A 23,264-nucleotide genomic window follows, 5' to 3' on the forward strand; every position below is an offset into this window, starting at 1 on the left:
GTTGTCATCGTTGGTCATCGTGTCATATTGCCAGTAATACAATCTAATATATACCACGTTTTAATATCATTGTTTATTTGTACTTGGGCGTCAATCGAGACAACAAATGTTTACATAACAGTGCATTTCGAACGCCGATGGGTTGTTTCGTTAATTTCCTTTTCACAATCATGATGAATTTTCGTGTTCTTGTCTTTTTCATACATATATTGGGAGTTCTGACAATGATGAGGTAAGTTACAATGGATCAAATCAAACATGAATGTACGAAAATATCCAGAATAAGATAAGATAAGATAAGATAAGATAAGATAAGATAAGTTAAGATAAAACTTTATTTCAACCTTTTAAAATTTTTTACATTTCTAATTTGGTATTTAAAAGAAATAAAGTTAATAATAATCTAAGTAAATAACTAAGTTATAAATATGTAATTGGGTGAAAAGTTCAGTTGAGTTTGTAGTGCGGTTACTGAAAGTTATGGCTCTGACTGCTATCTTCTGGGAGATATAGATATTTAGTAAATGTGAATGGTAAACATTGGAGCCCCAAACCTCTAGGCCATATGAATATTGTGAGCCCCAAACCTCTAGGCCATATGAAATGTGAGCCCCAAACCTCTAGGCCATATGAAATGTGAGCCCCAAACCTCTAGGCCATATGAAATGTGAGCCCCAGACCTCTAGGCCATATGAAATGTGAGCCCCAAACCTCTAGGCCATATGAAATGTGAGCCCCAAACCGCCTCTAGGCCATATGAAATGTGAGCCCCAAACCTCTAGGCCATATGAAATGTCAGCCCCAAACCTCTAGGCCATATGAAATGTGAGCCCCAAACCTCTAGGCCATATGAAATGTGAGCCCCAAACCTATAGGCCATATGAAATGTCAGCCCCAAACCTCTAGGCCATATGAAATGTCAGCCCCAAACCTAGCTATAGGCCATATGAAATGTGAGCCCCAAACCTCTAGGCCATATGAATATTGTGAGCCCCAAACCTCTAGGCCATATGAAATGTGAGCCCCTCTAGGCCATATGAAATGTGAGCCCCAAACCTCTAGGCCATATGAAATGTGAGCCCCATATGTCACACTGTTCAAATTTGTTGATTTCTTCAGGACATATATTTATTATGACGGCTTGATCGTCCTGTCTATTTTCGGATCTGTTTTCCTTTCAACATCCTTTCTTCAACTTTTAGACCACAGTTTGCACTGGTTCGCCATCTCAGAGTATATCACTGTGTGAAAAGGGCTGAATCCATCATGGATTCCTTTAGATTCTATGCTGGATACTGTAAGAATCCAGCAGAATCCTGTGGTATATGTTATGGATTCTGTAGAGAATCCATCAACTATCCAATGGTGGATTCCCTTGGATATGGAACATTTAGAATCCATTGTTCTATCCAGTACTGGATTCTGCTGGATTCCGAAGAAAGTCATGAATGAATAGAAATGGCGGTCAATCCTTAAAATCAATATCGAATAATGAATATTCATATTTAAATGAGAATCCTCTTAATATCCACTACTGGATTCTGGCAAGTAAATATTATCCCTTTATTCATCAATATTTATATTAAGAGTCTCATTTCTGTCATGGATGGCAAGGGGTCCCTTTCATGGTTAGGGACAGGACAGAATTTACAGGGGGGGGGCATGAAAAAAATGGGAGGCTTGAAGGGGGAGTCATGAAAATTCTCATGGTTTGAATGGGGGGGCCGCGAAATATTTTGTTATTGAAAAAAATTAATATGTTAGAAAATTTAGCATTGCATGAGATAGCACTTGATATCGCCTTTAATATTGAATGTCTACACTTTCATTTATGTATTAAAATGGAAGTGTGTATGTTTGTATGTACCTATTTAGTGAAGCATAAAAACACTACTCAAGATTAATTTGATACACCCTGAATTACTCTTATAAGTTGTTCACACACACACACACATATGTATACATACATACATACATACATACATTTTAGCACTGTGGAAACAGGTTCAGTGTGTGATTACCATCAAGGATACATATATATATATATATATATATATATATATATATATATATATATATATATATATATATATATATATATATATATATGTTGAGGGTAGAAGAAAATCAAGTCGGGTTTTTCGTCTCTACAAGCCTGTTTCGTGAGTAAATCACTCGTCAGGAGATGTTGATACATATATATATATATATATATATATATATATATATATATATATATATATATATATATATATATATATATATATATATATGTATATGGTAATATACTAGCATAGGAACTGTAATTTATGTGATTAAAAAGTGACCTTTGGTGAAAAATGTAAATACAAAAACGTCTGGCCCGATTAATTTAGATAGGTGTTTTATTTCTTTCCTTGACACTATTCTTGAGTTTCACTCTCAGACTCACTAGAGTCTGAAGATGTGAGGCAAGACTTGTCTTTCTTTCTATCTAAAACCAGTGAAATTAAACTATTTCCCTCCTCAGCATCATCAAATGCATCTATCTGTACTAAATATTGTAAAGCATTTAGATGTCTGCGTGGTGTTAAGTGTTTTTTCATCAGTGACTTTGCACTAACTTTGGTAGTTGCCTTCTGGCCGTATTTTCCTACAACCTTATCCACAAGTTGCTCACTAAAAACAGTTAACAACAGTCTTTTTGCTTGACTAATTGTTCTTTTCTCTTTCCTTCTTACTTTTCTTTTATTTTCCTTCTTTCTCCTTGTCTTCCTGTGTCGTTCGCTAACAACAACTTCATTCTGTGGGAATCTTCTTGCAATGATGTCACTTGTATGAGAAACATCATTTTGTTTGGCTTTCACTAAACCAAGCCAATGTTTCAGAGTATCAAGTTTACTTGTTAAATATTTGTTTTCACTACCAGCAAATGGCCGCTCACTGTGATTGTCATCAAACAGTTCCCTTCTCCTGTTTTCTAAAAGATCATGTAGTTCTTCTAGACTTTTATGTGAATTCTGAAGATCTTGTAGCACCTTTGTGACTCTGGTAATTCATCCTTCACATTCAGATCAACAGGCAGTGTAACATATCTGTTCACAAATTCACTATCTATCATTTCGATTTGTTTTCCTAATTTTGTCATCTTTTGATTTGTTTCCCAGCGAAAATCCCTTTGGGTGTTCAAGTACTCCATGAATTTTGACTGCTTTGCTACATAGGCACTCTCATATATGTCCTTGGTTACTTCATTGAAATATTTCAAGCGATCAGTATGGCAATTGGGAATTAGATACTTTTCCAATGATGACTTTTCTGCTTCAGGACACTCCTTGGAAAGTTTGAATTTACCACTTGTGAATGTTAGACCTGCAAAGAAAATTTCCATCAGAGTTCTATTGTTCTATGTATAGTGGAAAAGCAAAGAAGAAGTGGCACAAACCATGGCCTTGTAATGTCACATGGTGTTTTACTATGTTTGAACAACTTTAGGTAACACACTTTTAGATCACCCCATCCAGGTTAAATTAATTATGCATTGTTAGGTAATTATCAAATACTGTCAAAAGATCTGAAATGATCAAATGGGGCTTAACAACTTAGTGAATTGACATATAGATATCCTAACAACTAACATTATTAAGTTTTCACATTTATAAAAATCTCTATGAGTTCTTTATACTATTAACAACAAAACAGCTCTCACGATATGCTTTCTTTGCTTTTCAAAAAAGAGCTTCATTGATTGAAAATTAGATATGATGGTTAACTACTATACACACTGTGGTTTACAATCTTTGTATGTGGTCTAATATAATACGAATAAAAGTATCACCATCACCATATTCGTAAAAATAAAAAAAAACCATGATGAAGAAATGTTGAACAAGGAAAAACGGTGATTCCAAGTGGCCACACATTCCCTTGGGGAATTTAGCTATAAGATGGAATTTTCAATTCATTACAAACACAGGTTCTTACATCTATCTACTAGTCAAGTCAAAATTTTCGATACTTATGAGTCTGTACTTTAGGTTTGGAAAATGAAGACGTAGGTTTTGTATGTGACGTTGGCAGTGCTAGTGACAGGTCTCGCTGTTCTCTGAGTCTGGACAGGGCTTTCCTAAATTTCAAGCAATGGCCTGGTTTATCGTTTATATTGGTATCAACATACAGCTGCTCTTCTTCTGCTTTTGTTAGCTTCACAAGTAGATCCAAGTCGTCATATCCTTTATTTTTAAACCGATCAATGTACAAAATCAAGCGCAGAACTAGGACCTGCAGTAGCAGCCATGTCGAATGACGGATCAGAACATGTGATGTATTACTGGAGAATGATTTTTTTTTTTTTTGGGGGGGGGGGGGGCATGAAATTTTTATACTTTTGAAAGGGGGGGGGCTGTGAAATTTTGGTCACAGTGGATGGGGGGGGGGGGCGGGAAAAGAACCAAGTCAGAGATAATCCCCCCCCCCCCCCCCTGCCGTAAATTCTGTCCGGTCCCTTATGTGCATAGGCACGTCTGCTTGACATTTGAATGATAAAATATTGGGTTCATTCTCACTCTTCTTTAGATCTAGTTTTATCACCATATTCTTTCCAAATGGTAATCAATGACAGCGAGTTCCTTTATCCTGCAGGTAACTCTTTTACAACTATTTTATTCTCTGTATGTTTGTAGCTCACACTCGGAATGCAATCAACTATAAAAACACTCCTACAGTATCACAAATTAACAAAAACTTGATAAACACAGGTAAGATAATTGAATTATATTTTACAAAAAAATGAAAAATAGCAAAAGACATTACACATTGAACACACATTACATGAAAACAAGCGATTTATCAATCAAAAGAGTTCTGCTGGTTTTTGTAATAACCGTAGACTTTATTTGTGTATTTATAACCCGGTAAATTTATATAAAAGTGGCAAGATCATTTTGATTTGAACAATTTCCCAACTAGACACCCATGGTAATACACTCATCAAATATCATGGCAATCAGTCCAGCTGTTTTTGACTTTAAGTTGATTACACAAACACAGACAGACACTTTGCCATGCCTATAGCACTACTGAACCTTATCAGTTCAGTTGTGCTAAAAATTCACAATTTAGCCCTAATTTGCATATTTATGGACCAGCCAAATTCTTTTGAACAACTAAGATCTGGGTATTTGAAGACATCTTCAAACAAAATTTCAGCTCAATAGGCCAAGTACTTTCACAGGAGAAGATTTGTAAAGTATTTTTTACCAAAAAGACGTATTTTATACATAATTGCAAATTCAATTAAAATTCTCTTGAAAAACTCTGATCTGGGCATTTTAAGACACCATCATATCAAATGACAACTCAATAGTTGAAGAAAATTAAAATACAAAAACTTGACGGACGGACAGAGTACAGACAGATGCAGTCCAAGATCAGGCATCTTCTACTCGTACAAAATTTCAGTTGTGACTAACTAGTCGAGCGATGGGATACGGCCTTGAAGGCCTTTCTCTAGTCGAAGTTCCAACATTATGTCCGCCTTTTCATTAAATTTGAAGTTTTTGGACACTCTTTCAAGCGTGCATTCAGTCTGTCTATAATGCCATTTAAATCATGCGTACGCCATTTTGGCCGCCACACATTCACTGTACCATCCTCCCCCACTTCATCGCTCATCAGTTCAGCTCTAACGTCCTTCCACACAGTCCTCAGCCCTCGTCAATCAGTTTTGCCTCTTGTCTTTTCATCATCTGTTTGAAAAGATAATGTTTTAGTGAGTTACAAGTCCATTAAAATAAAAAATACTTCACAATACTTCAAGTTACCATCCTACGACATTCACAAACAATTCATACATGCTTCATGACCTGATTGTTTCTCAGGGTACAGAAAAATGTTGAAAACTATACCCAGAAGCTGATGATCCATACAGCAGTTTGAATTTCCCCACAAATGCACAGATTAGCCATAATCCTCTAAATATTCATAATCACTATGAATGCTAATTTTAAGTTATTCATGACAATTATTTACCTTGTACTGTCTACTCCTCATCTTCCTTTCTTTCTGTTTTTTTTCCCATATTCAACATTCTGATTCACTCGAAATTTCACTCTGTACTTTTGCTACAGTATGGTGTTCCTGAAATATCAATCCCTCACCACAGATCCACCCATTTACCACAGGATCGCCATCATCCCATTCACAACCAAGCTCACAAAAGCTTTGTTTGCCAGACTCTGGAATTTGTGGAATAAGGTATTCTGGGAATGGTGCATCTCCATCTACCTGCCCATATCATACACATCCTGCAGTTTTTTGATAGTGGATATGGAATCCGTTCATACGTGATGTTGGAAGTTACTTTTTCTTGGGACATCACTCCTGAACTCGGGACATATATATCATTGTCATGAAGACATGTCCTGTACACACCAACATACTCACAACTGGTAACTCCATGTTTGCACGTCTTGCAAGCGAGTTTTCTGCCACCTGATGTATTCTTCAGATAGACAAGGTGCACCTGGTCCATTGTGACTGCAGACAATAGTGGCATGTTCTGCAACTGCTGAACACATGGGATATCTGAGAAAAAAAAATTGAAAATGAATACAATAAAAAGTCAAAAATAAAACAGAAGTGGATAACCAGACAAGTGTAATACAACTGTTAACACAAAAATATTGAGGAAAAGAACTTGTTTCAAACAACAAACAAACGAATGGGATTCAGTGTTGCAGCCAGACTGCATTTTTGCGTCAGTTGACATACATTTTTTGGACTTGCCCCACGATTTTGGAAGTGACAGGTCACAGATGACCCATTCTAAAATTGTTTGTAAAGTACACAAAAATGTATGAACAAATACAAAATTGCACTGAAAATATTGTAACAATTTTTGGTAAATATCAAGTTGTTTTAAGCTGTATCTCCAACAGATTGTTGAAAACATAGTAACATAGTCATACTGATACATGTACACCAATAATGGCATGATCACTTAGCTATCTATCTGCTTGTCTGTCTATCAATCTGTCTATCATCTATCTACCGGTATCTATCTACCTATCATCTATCTACATTGTATTTCTCTATACTGCATTTATCAACATTCATCTATCAATACGTCTATATCATCTATCTACATCGCATCTATCTATCTATCTATATTGCATCTATCTATATATAGTTCCCTCTCTATCTATCTATCATCTATCTACATTGCGGTAACAGGACAACTGCCCCCCGGACAACTGCCCCCCGGACAATTGCCCCCGGACAATTGCCCCCAAAGGACAACTGCCCCCCAGACAATTGCCCCCGAAGGACAACTGCCCCCCGGACAATTGCCCCCCTGGACAACTGCCCCCCGGACTACTGCCCCCGAACGAAAAAAAAACTAGTATTACAGATGTACGGGTTTGTCATTCATTAAAAAGTCACCGTCGGCAACTTACCGCCACAATTTGCGTACATTATACTCACTAAACACAAACACGAAGTCATTTTTTTACTAGAAAAGATTTATTTATTATCAGTTCAATACAAAATATACAGGTTACAAGATAGAAAACGAGTCAAAAGTAGAAAAAATGATATAATTGTCGTAACAATTATCACAGATGACAATAGAGTAGAATGTGCATATAAATTATGTGAATTACAGCGGTAAGTTAAAGCATCATGCTGACTTTTATAACAATAATCACAGATAACAATAGAATAAAACATGTGAATGTAGTGAGTATAATGTATGCAAATTGCGGCAGTAAGTTGCCGACGGTGACTTTTTAATCTATGACAAACCCGTACATCTGTAATAGTAGGTTTTTTTTCGTTAGGGGGCAGTAGTCCGAGAGGCAGTTGTCCTTCGGGGGCAGTTGTCCGGGGGGGGGGGGGGGGGGGGGGGGCAATTGTCCTTCGGGGGCAGTTGTCCAGGGGGCAATTGTCCGGGGGGGGGGGGGGGGGCAGTTGTCCTTTGGGGGCAATTGTCCAGGGGGCAGTTGTCCTTCGGGGGCAATTGTCCGGGGGTAGTTGTCCCTCGGGGGCATTGTCCGGGGGGCAGTTGTCCTTCGGGGGCAATTGTCCGGGGGCAGTTGTCCGGGGGGCAGTTGTCCTAGAATCCTACATTGCATCTATCTACATTTTGTATCTATCATCTATCTACATTGTATCTATCTACATTGCATCTATCTATCTATCTATCTAGCATCTATCAACATTCATCTATCAATAATGTCTATATCATCTATCTACATTGCATCTATCTAGCATCTATCTACATTGTATCTCTGTCTATCATCTACATATATCTATCTACATTATGTATCTATCTATATCTATCAATCTATATTGCATCTATCTATCATATATCTATCTACATTGCATCTATCTATCATCTATGAACATTGCATCTATCTACCTATCTTTCTATTATATCTATCTACATTGTATCTGTCTGTCTGTCTGTCTGTCCATCTATCTATCTATCTATCTATCTATCGGATGAAACTAGACAAGCTTAGACTATTGCTTACTTTGTTGTTAAATTGCAATGTTCTTTCATCTATACTTCATTGTATATATTGAAGAATCGCATGAGCCTTACCTTGAGTAGGGTGACTAGTTGCTGACAGCATGGATATCTGACTCTGAATAGCTTTGGCATGAACACAATAATGGGCCACCTCTGCTGCTATGAGTTGTTGAAAGTCACCCTTGACTTTTGCATTCCAGTCATTAATTCTTTCTTCACAACTACATTTCAGCAGAATTGCACTCTTGGTTTCATCTGAGCTATAAACAAGTTGCTGCTCGACAACACAGTATTTCTCTTTCAGAAGAATTCCAGTTGCTTTCTCACAGTCTGCTATGACATAGCTGTAACCACTTGCTAGCTTCCACACTTTCTTGACTACTCGAAGTTGATGTAAGTACTCACTGTAGGGATTAGATGGATACTCTTTCTCACTGCTGACAACTCTGAAAAATCGGAATTAAATTTTATTTATTATGTATAATTCCATGCAAGTAGCTTTGCTATGTTGCTGAGTTGTCTTCATAATAGAATAATGACAATGTCAATACAGAAACACTACGAAACTATTTACCACTATAGGCAGTAAAATATATATTGTACTTTTAGGAGAAATTTGAAAATTATGTCAATCTTTTTACATGTTATTGTATATCTAATCAATTTCAAGAGTTTCAGTATAGTAGAACATAATAATAAAAATAATAGCTCCACTCCTTTACCATTTATAACTGTTGCCTTAGGTTGTGGTGCACCTCTCCTGAACTCTATGCACATGACATTGGTCTTATTAATGTTCAGTTAGATGGGACCAAAGATGTGAATATATCAGGAGAGGTACACCACAACCTAAAAGCAACAGTCAATTAACCATCCCTTACCAAACTGAAAGCTCAGTACCAAGCTGTCAAAGAGCTTTTTCAGGGCTTTTCAGCTCTGTGGCACACTACCAACAGTTCTATTGCAGACATTCAAAAATGTGTTGAGCTGCTGAATGTCTGCAACAGACTTCTAGGGTTTATGTCTGTTAGGAAAAAAATTCTTAAGCTTACTGACAGCTGTCTGCATCTCACTGACAGCTGTCTTCAGCTCACCAACAGCTACTTGCAGTTTACTGGCAGCTGTCTTCAGCCACAGGAGTTAATTTCTAAATAATGTCTGTCAGTAGTGTTTACACTTTGCTCTGTCATGGGCAAAACGACTAGCAGCAGACTTTTAGCAGCTCTTGTGGTAGTTTCCAGAATATTTTAAAGTTACCTGGACAGTGGCAATGTGGAAGGGCATACCAATCCAAGGGTTTTCTGTTAATATGCTTCTGTGTCATAATAAATATTGCTTGGAATTATACTTGCCTTATTCACTAAAACATACATCAAATGTATGCAGGTGAATGTAGGTAATATTTATAAGAATGCCTGCAACACCATCAAATGTCCAATAACTACAGTACATTTACATGTTAAAATATATTTATTAAGTTTCATTGTTAAGTATAAACACTGGAATCTGTTCTTGTTAAAATGTAAACCAGCTGCATGAACAACAAAATCAATCCTTACAGAATACCTCTAATATAAAATGTACATGTATTGTTGTATGCATTTATTATTTGCATCGTTCACACTCACAACTTACCGAGATTTAATGTAACTGTTTTCTCAAATTATTTGTAATATGTCACCTACATAACAAACATCCATTTTAAAATCATTTGCCAGATTTGGTATTCTGGGTTTGTGATAGCCATGCACGTATATTAGTGTGAAATTTGTTTACTATACTTCAACTTGGGACTAGCAATTAGTGGTTACGTATGCAGAAACACGGCCCATTTTCAAGGCTACTACAGGAAATGTCCCCTGCATTTCTTGACTTGGGCCGGTCGTGTAGCGTATAGGCATTGAAAAGAGTGGTTCATTTTGGGCCGCATATGATCGGCCTCGCCAATATCTGAGTTTTCAGTTTCACTATAGTCGGTCATATTCAGGGTTGTCATACCCATCATCAACGCCGTCTGATAAATCTCGACATTCGGACGTCAACAAGGGATTTTGATTCCCCTCTTCATTGTCAAATAACTCACAGTTGTCTTCATTTTCCTCCGTTATGTTATAACATGAATAAATAAATATGACGCTCGCCATCTCCTTCCTGTCGATCATCTCATTAGTCTACCAAACTCGCTTAAAACGGTATCGGTATTGTCTGTGTACGTGTTCGTGTGTTGTTGATGTCGAGGGACATCACCCGGAAGTGATGGGAGTCCATCGTGTGTAGGCCAATGATCGCAAAGTTGTCCTCAGAACTGGAATGGCCACTTTTCGCTTCCATCTCTCATAGATTGCCATTTTGCTTCAACTTTTGGAGATTACAAGTATACTGCTCTGTTTTGAGTCGATACGTAACGTGAATGTACGGTGTAAACAAACCCCTAGCCCTGAGATCGCTGGCTTAGGTTACATCCACAATATAGCGTCACAGGCTCTTTCAAAGCTTGTGGAAAAACTGCGAGGAACAAACATTTTGTTTATGGCTAATAACAGCGCAAACATGGATAATGTGAAAGAAACAAAATAATAAACAAAAATATATATTTTCAAAATTGAATCAACGACTGTTGTAAAGTTTACAACGCATTGAAGTTTTGAAATTATTGTGAACGAGGCTATGACGTATCAGCCAATCAAATCAACGAGCGCAATCTCACCAGCACTTCAAATGTTGGAATGACGGAAGATGGCGGCCGTGATTCACAAAGGCAACGAAAATCGTCTTCGACAACTGATCATGAGAAGAGGTATACATCAAGACCTACTCATTTTGGTGATGAAGGTATGTTAATTTAACTGACGCTTTCATAGCATATTATAGGCTCTGGTGTTTTTTTTAAACGATAGAATCCTGGTCGTCTATGTGTAGACGTTATATCTTATTTACTTAGTAATAGTATAGTACTCGTGGCCGTACGATCGGAGGCTTTTCAGACATAGACCTAGACCTCGGTTGCATACATAGACTTCTACAACTGTTTGAAACTTCCGAAAGTTGTTTTTAAAGTACATCTGATATACATGTAATATTCAAGTTGGAGTGTCCACTTTGTCGATTGAAAGTAGGGAAGAATGCACTGCTTGCCTGGTGCCGTGTGTAAACTGGAATCAGATTACAATCCCCCCCCCCCCCACGATTTATCGTGTAAAAATTATTAGTTTCTCGTCGAAAGAGTTCCTATGTACCGCACTGAGTTAGAAAACAGTGACAAATTAATTTATTCAATTAAGATATGGAATGGAACAATGTTGGAGTGTTTTGTAGAAACCAGTGTGTCACAAATCATTTAGTAGTAGTACTAGTACACCCCATGGTCACAGCCACATTTACGCAGTGCTCTGTCATGTACATGCAGAACACTTTTCACCAACTTGATGTATGTCATTGAGGTCTGTCCGTATGTGTGTGTGTGTATACATACGTATGTATTTATTTAATAAGGGTATGAACTTTCATTTTAATCAAAGGTTGTCATGTTTAAAATGCTTCATATTGATGTATTTGTGTATTCATTACGTTATAGTGCAAATTATAGAACACAACACATATTTAGTTGTAAGGAGAGAGTAAGAATATGGAACTCTTGTTGAGGCATTGTGGCCATCAGACAAGCAATATTAATTATCCTTGTCTTATTCTAAGTGGAAATGTTAAGTGTTAAGTGAGACAATGTGGGAAGACTGCGAGTTCATTATTTTTGTATAAAGTTTTTATAAAAATGTTGTTCCTTAATTATGGCTGCTCTGATGTACTTTTGGGAAGTCTGATAAAATGTATTACCTAGGGTGTACCACTGTTAACACACTACAAGAATATACATTTTGTAGATTCTATTTACCAGTTGATAATTTTTGTTTTGCCAAAATTAGTGTTACTTACATGCATGTTTTTATTTGTTGCATCTTAGAGTAGAAACTCAAGATGACTTTAGAAAAAGCAGTGTCAACATAAAAGTACAAAAAACAGAAAGTGGACAAAGAAAGCAAACTCCAGCAGGACAAAAAATGGAACACATGCAGCACAGCAAAGCAATAAAGCAAAGACTGACAAAAATAGAGAAATTGCTGAAGAGAAGCAAGCCAAACGCCTAGCAAAGTTGTATGGCAACTTTAAAAAGGATGAAGGAACAGGCCTACTTTCAAAGGTACTAGTAACTTTTTTAATCTGTTAGTGTATAAAAACAAAACAGAGCAATATAATTCCCCGAGAGGAGCAAATAGTAAAAAGACACAGGACAGTTGGCATTTCTATAGATTCTTTGTTTGTAGCATGTAACTGTTTATTAGAAACAAAAGATAAAATGAACTGTGTACCTCTCCCTTCACATTCATAACAAATATTTCTTTTGTTAATTGATTGCTCTTGTTTCTTTCTTTGCAGTGACTTTCAGGAACCAATGGATATTGATTGATCTGATTCTGATCCTGATCCTGATTCTGCCAAACTGATGATGTAAACTACCAAAGTGATGATGTAAACTGCCAAAGTGATGATGTAAACTGCCGAAGTGATGATGCCAATGATGAACACAATGGCTTTAGCTTATATAATGACTGAAAGTGAAATAATGTCAGACTCTGAAACTCCAGCAACTGTTGAAAGCCAAACTCAAATTGCCAGAGCTCTTTCACATGTATGATGTAGGTAATTCTTTAGATTTGATTTGAAGAACCCCATCATTAAGGGACATATATTTTTTGTCTTCTAATCACGGGATGAAAACAGGTACTATTGTTAAATTCAGGTATGTTGGTACTGTCATTTCACTACAGACATGTCTCAAGCCTTTTAGTTATTTTGGAAAAAAGCAATAAAGTTGCTTCTTGTTTTCATTTAATTCTTCTTCTGCATGATTTACTGGTTGCAAAAGTATGTGCCTGTGTGTGTAGTATGTACATACATATATGTGTATCCCCTAAAAACATGTAAGTGAACAAACTTTGTGAGTTTGTGAAACTGACATTTTTGAAATATGTTTCAGTGGGAACAAGCATTCAAATCAAATATGGTCAGTCCTGATATACATTTGTATATCAAATATATTTCCCCAACGTGTATAAGCATGTTTTAAGTGTCAAAATTAATATGGTTTAAAACTAGTATCAAATGAGTTGACTAAGGACTTCTGACATGTTTAAAACATGAACGAAACACTCAAAACTGATCAGACTTGTTTTGAACTAGTATAGAACACTTTTTAAACTAGTGGATTTTTGGTAAGGAATTCCCCTTTTGCAGTGTGCCAATGCCACCTGTCAAAAGTCTGCTTATAGTCTTTCAGCAGTCTGTCACAATGCTGTCAGAAGGCTGATGTTAGTCTGTCAGGTCTGTTAGTGGTCTTTCAGATGTCTGAAGATAGTCTTACATAAGTCTGTTATAAAGCAGTTGAATGTCTGTCAGGTATTTACCTGAGCTGTTGAGAGTTGTTCTCTGCAGCTCAAATCTAATTAAGTATGCACAAAAATCAGCCTTCCGGCAGCTAACTGTCAGAAGTCTTTTTGAGAGCTGCTGCAGCTCAAAAACAGCTGTCTCATTTCGGTAAGGGATACCATACTTAAACAATAATGTACGCCCTCCCAGCCCATAATGGACGAAAGCAAACTTTGAACGACATAATGGGCGAGGCGACAGCCGAGCCCATTATGGAGTGCAAAGTTTGCTTGAGTCCATTATGGACTGGGAGGGCATACATTATTGTTATTATTTTATAGTTTTGCCAATTCCAGTGAATTTGTAGACCGAGAAACGCAAAACAACGTATAATATACACAGCGCTGAACATCGTCTGCCATGTTCGGCCCGGAAGCTGAATACTAATCATAGCGACACACGTACGTACACGTACACACCCATATACACTTCAATGAACTGCTGTGAACACAAATTTGTTTCATGAATGTGTTGTATTTTTACACAGTGGAAATGACAATCATAAGTAACAACATACATTTCGAAAAGATACCTAGTCGTATGAAGAAACAGAACAAATAAGCTTGTATTGCTATGCTCGTTCCGGGGCCGCGATGCCCAATAACGGAGTACATTATCAGTAATAATGTACGGCAATGACGTCACAAAATTCACTGGAATTGGTAATGCTATAATATAATAAGCAATAACCAGCAGCCCTTCACCAAGAATTTGAAGATTCACCATCCCGTCGGTGAGTTCCCAAGACAAAAACTAATAGAGCTAAATATTCATTCAATCCAACTGTAATTTCTTTACTGAATCATGTCAGGAATGACTAGCAACCCATTGTTCAATTGTTTTAATGTGTCTACCTTTGGAACTGTCCCTTCTTATTTTTAAAGTTGTATTTGTTGTACATATTTTAATGTATGATTTTAATATTTCCGACTGTCGCACAAAAGTAGTGTCGGTTATTAATGTTGACTAAAGCTTATCAGATGTAATTACAAAAGGCAAACACTTAGTTATGGTAATGAGCTGATAAGGATTGATAAGAAAGTACAAGAATTGCACTTTTGTGGTAAAGGCGATGTTCCCCTCGTGTGTTATTACATACCCCTCTGAGAACTAATACCGACCAGATTAACATCTTTACTGGAAAGAAATACCAGTGCTCTTAGCAAGGGTAATTCAATCTAAAATTATGTACACATTTTCACATGCGTGATATTAAAGGGTCGATCATGAACCAAATTTAACTGTTATGCTTTTGTTCACAGGCATTAAATATGTTGTAAGTAAACTTGAAATATGTATCACAAAAGTTAGACAAACCAAATAAATTGTTGGGTTGACACCAAAAGTGTGATAGGACCTCAGGATTATAGGACCTCAATATACATGTCTAAACCCATTAATGTACATTGAATGTTGTAAATTTTTTAGTCCCCGCCGGACGAAGTCCGGGAGGGGTACTTATGGATTGGGTTCCGTCCATCCGTCCGTCTGGAGCCATTTCTTAGAGATGCCTGGACCGATTTTTTTCAAACTTAGTACAGGGGCATCATACTACATTTGTATGGCATACATTTGTACATATGCACGTCAATTTGTTTCATGATACGATCCAATATGGCCGCCTAGCAGCCATTTTGTTTGCGAATTTTCCCAGTTCAAAGCCATAACTCAGACATGCTTGAACAGATCTCTTTCAAAGTTGGTATTAGGACAGTGTTCTATGACATACAAGTGCATATTCATTGTTGTCATGATACGATCCAATATGGCCGCCTAGCAGCCATTTTGTTTGCGAATTTTCCCAGTTCAAAGCCATAACTCAGACATGCTTGAACAGATCTCTTTCAAAGTTGGTATTAGGACAGTGTTCTATGACATACAAGTGCATATTCATTGTTGTCATGATACGATCCAATATGGCTACCTGGCAGCCATTTTGTTTGCGAATTTTCCATGTCCAAAGCCATAACTCAGACATGCTTGAACAGATCTCATTCAAAGTTGGTATTAGCACAGTGTTCTATGACATACATGTGCATATCCATTTTCGTCATGATAATATGAGGCCAAACAACATTAACCAGGTTTGAATATGACAACATAAACTGCCAGTTCCTTAAAACCCAATCATAGTGGGGTCTATGTCATTCTCAATGACTTGTTGTTTTGTAGGCAAAAATAACAAATATCTTATTTGGCTCATGCCTCTTTAATTTACATTCATTTCATATATTAAGTACTATCAAAGACATTTATCATAAATAATGTAAAGAATATGTAATCAGAAATTCCCGCCGGTGAAGCTATTTACATATCCTGACTCCACCCACGTAGTACGTCACGCAACTACATCATGCTAGAAAACACTACACATGCGCTACTGGATTGTAAATAACGTCGTCAATATCTCCATGCAAAAATGTGTCGGTGCATATTCTCAATTTGTGAAAGACAATCTCATGATTCTTGAAGCAATGCTCAAACAAAAAAGGGGGAAATAATTGTTAAATATTGTACAAGTTACAACTATATGGTACTTTCCTGTTTTCATGATTTACAATGCTTGCTAAATATGACATTATGTTGTGTAATATAAAGATTAATTGATTGATCAATTTATTTATTTATTTATTGTATGTGACAATGTTGCTGACACAAACACTCAATTGTGAAAGCATGGTGTCTGCTAAGTGGTGAATAAGGATCAGTCTTTGCTGGAACAGGAGATCAAATATGATGATGATATAAATTATTTGAATTTATGATGTAGTCACACTACTACACTAGTACTATTTGTAAATCTATGCAGTTTCACTTTCATGTCGATGTTATCTCAATTCAGGTATCTAATGTTGAACCACAAGAGAGGGTAAAGAAAAGTGAATACAAAAATGAAAAAAACATCGCATGGTTTTGTTTATTGGTAATTTACCTTTCATCACCATAAAGGAAGAGTTGGAAGAACATTTTAGTAAAACAGGTATGTATCTCTACTGTATAGTCAAATGGATTTCTCTAGCACAGAATTCCGTTTTTTACCACCAACACCGATAGTTTACTGGAGTGTTTATATAAACGTAACGACGTTATCACATCCTTACCTCACATAATTCAAACTGGAGGTTGAGTTTGTAGTTAACTGAATGAAGTAACATATTACAATCTCCTGTCAGTGTGTGATGGATTACTTCTGACATACAAGTTGTTCATCCCTTTCCCAGGAGATTTAGCTAGGTTTTCGATAGGATTTGTCTGTTTGACTGTACGTACATAGAAAGAGATCATAGAGATTGACTATAGAGTATAATAACTAGACTTGGTATACATGTATATAGCTTGCAGTCTATTGTCATCTACTGTATTACAGCAGGTAGTTTCGCACCCACTTATGTAGAAAAATAAATTTCACACCTTTGCATAAATTTTTTACAAATCAAAATAAGTGAATATTGGGAAGATTTATACTAACTGTTTGGATCATTTGGCTACTATTAGTATAACAAACATTTACCACTGTACTGTTCAAAAGCAGTTTTTAAACTAAAAGGAGGCATAAGAGGGTCCTTTTATATGCTAGAATAAATTTTCTATTGGTCACCTGAGGTCATGTTGACCTGCAGGAAATCAGGAAATGAAATCTAGTATCTTTACTGGTTGATATGAACTATTTCTATTCAACAGACATTTAGGAAAACAAATTCAATATTTCAAGCATCAAAAACAGATGCAAATTACTCGAAATCTACCCGTTATCCCACTTGATGTCAGTAGTGTGTTGTGAATATTAATGAATCTTGGATAGTGGACAAGTTCAGCCAATTCTTGGTATCTGCAATAGGATTTTACCATATGCTAGAGCATCAACATAGAACAAGAAGGTAGACTTTTTCTGATGCACCGCTATTGTATTACACACATAGTGTGAGGACCAGAAGTCTTGATTTTACTATCTTTATGACTCAACTTGATGGTAAAATTCTACTTCAGATACCAAGATATATCAATATTTTTTTAAGGGCAGTAAGTAGATAAAATCTACTGGGGTTCCCATATCATTTTACAGGGTTCCCTACCAATATTTTTTAAGGGCAGTAAGTAGGTAAAATCTACAGGAGTTCCCCAGTCATTTTTCCAGGGTTCCTATCAATATTTTTTTAAGGGCAGTAAGTAGGTAAAATCTACAAGGGTTCCCATATCATTTTACCAGGGTTCCCTACCAATATTTTTTAAGGGCAGTAAGTAGGTAAAATCTACAGGAGTTCCCCAGTCATTTTACCAGGGTTCCTACCAGTGTTTTTAAGGGCAGTACGTAGGTAAAATCTACCGGGTTCCCATATCATTTTACCGGGGTTCCCTACCAGTGTTTTTAAGGGCAGTAAGTAGATAAAATCTACCAGGGTTCCCATATCATTTTACCAATTACATACCATTCCTACCAATATTTTTAGCTCCGCTGTCAGCGAAAGCTGAAAGTGTAGCTTTAGGTATAGGTTGTATAGAGTATAGAGAGTAGAGTGAATCATAGGTGTCCGTCAAACTTTTATATTTTCATTATCTTCTCAGAAAGTGACAGTCAGAATTCTTCGATATTTGGTGTGCATGTTCCCTGGGGGGAGGCTATTCAGATTTGTTCATGCCAAGTTGATCTGTGCCATTTTCAATTTTTTATGATTTTTTTTCATAAAATGACATTTTCATCATCTCCTCACGTACTTCTTGTCAGATTGCTTTGATATCTGGTGTGTTGATGTGCAGGGGGTAGCTTACTTAGATTTGTTAATTTCAAGTCAGCACGTCTTCTTTTCTATTTTTTATGATTTTTTTTTTTGTAATTTAAAAAAAATGAATATGTTAATGAGCATTCTGACCGACGCCATATTGGAAATCAGTCCGTGTGACTTTAGGTAAACTGCAACTTTTCAAAAGACACTATTGATGTCAAACAAGCAATGTAATATGTGCTGTAGTCTTAATTCTATGCATTATGCGCCCAAATGACAAATATTTGTTCGAAACAGGGTTGTAAACTTCAAATCCAAATTCTCCACCCCTCCTACAGAATGGTTCATTCCAGTATACGCAACTCACGATCAAGTGAGAAGTCCTGCATGCCTAGCCTGAACTTTTCAAAAGACACTATTGACGTCAAACAAGCAATGTAATATGTGCTGTAGTCTTAATTCTACGCATTATGCGCCCAAATGACAAATATTTGTTCGAAACAGGGTTGTAAACTTCAAATCCAAATTCTCCACCCCTCCTACAGAATGGTTCATTCCAGTATATGCACCTCACGATCAAGTGAGAATTCGTGCATGCCTAGCCTGAACTGAAGTGTATGGGACGTTTTTTGACAGAGTCAGTCGTCAATAAAAACGATAATACTCTTTCTAAAATTATCACATTTTGAAAGGGAAAGTACTTTGTGGTTCATTTATGGAGTTTTGTTTTTGTACGATCAATATTGGTGGCAATATTACAGCGTCAAAATTACCGATGTGGTAATGCACGACAAGCGACAATCCCAAGTACCCGGATGCACAAGGGACTAACCCGGAAGCAAGTCGTTGCCAGCCATACGTTACAGTGGTAACATCGTCCGAGAAATCGCTGCGTTCAGAATGTCATTATTCACAGAATTGTTTTTTTCAAGTGAAAACCCGTCTTGAATTGTATAACTCTAACAAATGAAGACATGTCAAGTTATATTTTGAAAGTTGTATCGCTAGTTTGAGACGATTTCCTCACATACTATCGAGGCTTGGACCTTACTCCAGTTCAGCGGGAAGTTTAGCCAGTCCGATAATTCTTTCTGGTTTAGTTTACAACACTTTTGATCACACAGATTTTGTTTTTGTGATGAAAAGAAATAAAAAAAAAGATCACTTCAACCATTTCGTTGTGTTTTCTTAGTGAAAGGTAATCTAACATGAACGAGTGTTACCACTGTAACGTATGGCTAAGAATGACTCTCTTCTGGGTACTTGGGGATTGTCGCCGTACGGAAACTAAGATGACGATTAATACATTTCTTCCCTATATATATCTACTACAACTAGTACAAGTTGAATGTTGTTGACTTGGTAAATTTGTTAGAAAATTGACATTCAAATTGCCTCAAAATTATTTTAGATCCCTAGTTTATTTCATTCATCATTAACATTTTCCAGGGTTAAAGCTGTAAGACACTGGAATTATTTATAGCCAACCTCAAAATCCTCTTTTTTTTCTTTTTCTTGTGTGCATTTCCCAGTCATTTGTTTTCAGAGATTTTGTGCAATTTTTCATAACAGTAGATTTTTTTTAATAAAATGGTGACTATGGTATAAAAGTACAATACATTACCAACTTCTGTGTAAAATGTGTTTAATAGTGAGACATCATATGAAACCAGTAACCACTTTATCGCTAAAACAAAACTGCATAGTGAAGAACTGAACCACTTCTACATGTCACCAAAATAAAAAAAATAACAAAATAACAAAAAAACAAAAAAACAAAAAAACAGCGGAGCTATTCTGACTGATAGGTCGCTTGTTTTAAAGGTGGTAAGTGGCGGTAAAATCTACCGGGGTTCCCATATCATTTTACCAGGGTTCCCTATCAGTGTTTTTGTTAAGGGCAGTAAGTAGGTAAAATCTACCAGGGTTCCCTACCAGTGTTTTTGTTAAGGGTGGTAAGTAGGTAAAATCTACCCCGGTTCCCATATCATTTTACCAGGGTTCCCTACCAGTGTTATTGTTAAGGGTGGTAAGTAGGTAAAATCTACCAGGTTCCCATATCATTTTACCGGGGTTCCCTACCAGTGTTTTTGCCAAGGGTGGTAAGTAGGTAAAATCTACCGGGGTTCCCATATCATTTTACCAGGGTTCCCCTACCAATCTTTTTGCCAAGGGTGGTAAGTAGGTAAAATCTACCAGGTTCCCATATCATTTTACCGGGGTTTCCTACCAGTGTTTTTGCCAAGGGTGGTAAGTAGGTAAAATCTACCGGGGTTCCCATATCATTTTACCAGGGTTCCCCTACCAGTGTTTTTGCCAAGGGTGGTAAGTAAGTAAAATCTACCAGGGTTCCCATATCATTTTACCGGGGTTCCCTACCAGTGTTTTTGTTAAGGATGTTAAGTAGGTAAAATCTACCGAGGTTCCCATATCATTTTACCAGGGTTCCCCACCAGTGTTTTTGTTAAGGGTGGTAAGTAGGTAAAATCTACCAGGTTCCCATATCATTTTACCAGGGTTCCCTACCAGTGTTTTTGCCAAGGGTGGTAAGTAGGTAAAATCTACCGAGGTTCCCATATCATTTTACCAGGGTTCCCTACCAGTGTTTTTGCCAATGGTGGTAAGTAGGTAAAATCTACCGAGGTTCCCATATCATTTTACTGGGGTTCCCCACTAAAATAATGATAGATTTGATGGGAAACACTGTCATTTTTACCTCTTTCTCCCTTTCTGTTACCAGGGTTGCCAAAACCTTAGCAAACACACTGATTACTGTGGGAAAAAGTTTCAATCATACCACAGCATTATTTTCCAGTAACTACATGTGTGTGTTGATGAGATGTTGCTACATGAAGTAGTAAAAACTAATTTGAAGTTTAAGTAAAATACTGAACCTACTGGCCATTTACCTCAGCATATGTTGAGAGGATGCAAAGTTTGGGGTCCACGATTATACATAGGTGTTAGTCACATGTGTGGACTGCCTGACAACTGTCAAAATTAAATAAATAAATAGATTAATAAATGAATAAATAAATAGATTAATAAATGAATAAATAAATAGATTAATAAATAAATAAATAAATAAATAAATGAAAGCAAAGATACTTAAACTACATCTTTGGAGTCCACGTTTATTTTTGGGGTCCATGATTATAGGTGTTAGTCACATGTGTGGACTGCCTGACAATTGTCAAAATTAAATAAATAAATAGATTAATAAATGAATAAATAAATAAATAAATAAATAAATAAATAAATGAAAGCAAAGATACTTAAACTACATCTTTGGAGTCCATGTTTATTTTTGGGGTCCATGATTATAGGTGTTCGTCACCTGTGTGTACTGCCTGACTTGTCAAAGTTAAATAAATAAATATAAAAACATGTATGATTACTATATTTACTAATTTGATTTGCTCATAGGAGGTGTGACTGAGATAAGATTAATCACAAATAAAGACACTGGAGAATCCAAAGGTTTTGGCTATGTACAGTTTAAAAACCAGCAGAGTTTTAAGGTAGGTGAACAGTATCTGTATCATAGAATTTGGTGTAGATAAACAAATAGCACTGTTTTATTTATTTTTCATGGGCATTTGAAAGTGCGATGAAATATTTCGAACTTTTTGAACTTAATCTCACATTAGAAAATGCTAACTTATGATTCCTGTATTCAAATGAAATTAAAATGTTGCCCTTTTCAGAAAATGAACATTAGCAACTTACCTACTGCTTTTACAGACAGGACATGAATTGTGGATGTACTGTTTCAGACAGCAAGTTCTACTTTTTTCAAGTTTCAAGAGGGAAGCCCAGTCCCTTTCTTGGAACCCTGCTTCAGACAAAAATAATGTCACATACCTAGACTTGAATGCCCTAAAAGTAAACCCCCCACCTCATAATTATACAGCTTTTGAATGGGAATGCCTCCCCCACCCCCACACTCACCCCCACCCCATCCCTGGGACTTACAGTCTTGTTGTTTATATTCCTACATTTACAGAAAGGACTGGACTTGCATCACTCTTGACTTGCTGGTAGGAGAATTAATGTGGAATTCACTGTTCCTGGAAGTGGAAAAAGTCTGAAAAGAAAAAATGTCGTCCATCAAAAAAAAATATTTTGGAAGAATGAATGGACTAACAAAAAAGCTGGAAAATTTAACAAACAACAAAAGAAAGGCATAGGAAGGAGGTGATGCCTTCAAAATTAATTATTTTTTTACCAATCAGTGAAATTGAAATAGACCAAAACAATGGTTTATTCACCAATTTGTTAAAATAGTGAAAAAAAGTCTATTTTATCTGGCATTCAACAGTTTACTGTGTTGGGTTATAATATTACAAAATGCTATGTACATACACACACAAAGAGTCACCTAGACTTGCTCAAGACTATAGGCATAGTTCACACTTTATTTGAATAAAAATCGGTTTTTGAACACGTCACGTGTTGTGTTATGTGAAATAGTGACCTGAGTGAGTGATTGATTGATTGATTGATTGTGAACAGTTAGTTGACTGAATGCCTAAGCCCTTGGGAAG

The 23,264-nt window shown here is 36.5% G+C and overlaps 1 protein-coding gene and 1 long non-coding RNA gene across 4 annotated transcripts; both read left to right on the forward strand.

Moving 5' to 3' along the window:
* Window positions 1-42: 42 nt before the first annotated feature.
* Window positions 43-6,181, forward strand: LOC144451977 (uncharacterized). The gene is made up of 3 exons (XR_013482324.1): window positions 43-232; window positions 4,662-4,736; window positions 6,108-6,181. It is a non-coding gene; the product is annotated as an uncharacterized LOC144451977 (long non-coding RNA).
* A 10,662-nt stretch (window positions 6,182-16,843) lies between these two features.
* On the forward strand, window positions 16,844-22,945 carry LOC144452354 (uncharacterized). Of its 3 annotated transcripts, none has more exons than XM_078143443.1 (3): window positions 16,844-16,976; window positions 22,144-22,238; window positions 22,724-22,945. In XM_078143443.1, the coding sequence occupies exons 1-3, from the start codon at window positions 16,904-16,906 to the stop codon at window positions 22,748-22,750; spliced, it is 195 nt and encodes a 64-aa protein (XP_077999569.1). In that variant the 5' UTR covers window positions 16,844-16,903; the 3' UTR covers window positions 22,751-22,945. The 3 variants fall into 3 exon arrangements, 2 of the variants coding, with proteins under 2 accessions (XP_077999569.1, XP_077999570.1); XM_078143444.1 differs by having other exon boundaries at window positions 16,844-16,967; XR_013482347.1 differs by lacking the exons at window positions 22,144-22,238; window positions 22,724-22,945 and adding an exon at window positions 17,678-17,826.
* The last annotated feature ends 319 nt before the right edge of the window (window positions 22,946-23,264 follow it).

The sequence above is a fragment of the Glandiceps talaboti genome, chromosome 22 (genome assembly GCF_964340395.1).
Source record: "Glandiceps talaboti chromosome 22, keGlaTala1.1, whole genome shotgun sequence".
Taxonomy (NCBI): Eukaryota; Metazoa; Hemichordata; class Enteropneusta; family Spengelidae; genus Glandiceps; species Glandiceps talaboti.

Excerpts from the sequence above, each read along its gene's own strand:
- LOC144452354 (XM_078143443.1), top strand. The coding sequence starts at position 16,904 with ATGGTTTTGTTTATTGGTAATTTACCTTTCATCACCATAAAGGAAGAG. Across the intron at positions 16,977-22,143 it reads AGAACATTTTAGTAAAACAG|GAGGTGTGACTGAGATAAGA; the intron begins GTATGTATCTCT and ends ATTTGCTCATAG. Across the intron at positions 22,239-22,723 it reads AAAACCAGCAGAGTTTTAAG|AAAGGACTGGACTTGCATCA; the intron begins GTAGGTGAACAG and ends CTACATTTACAG.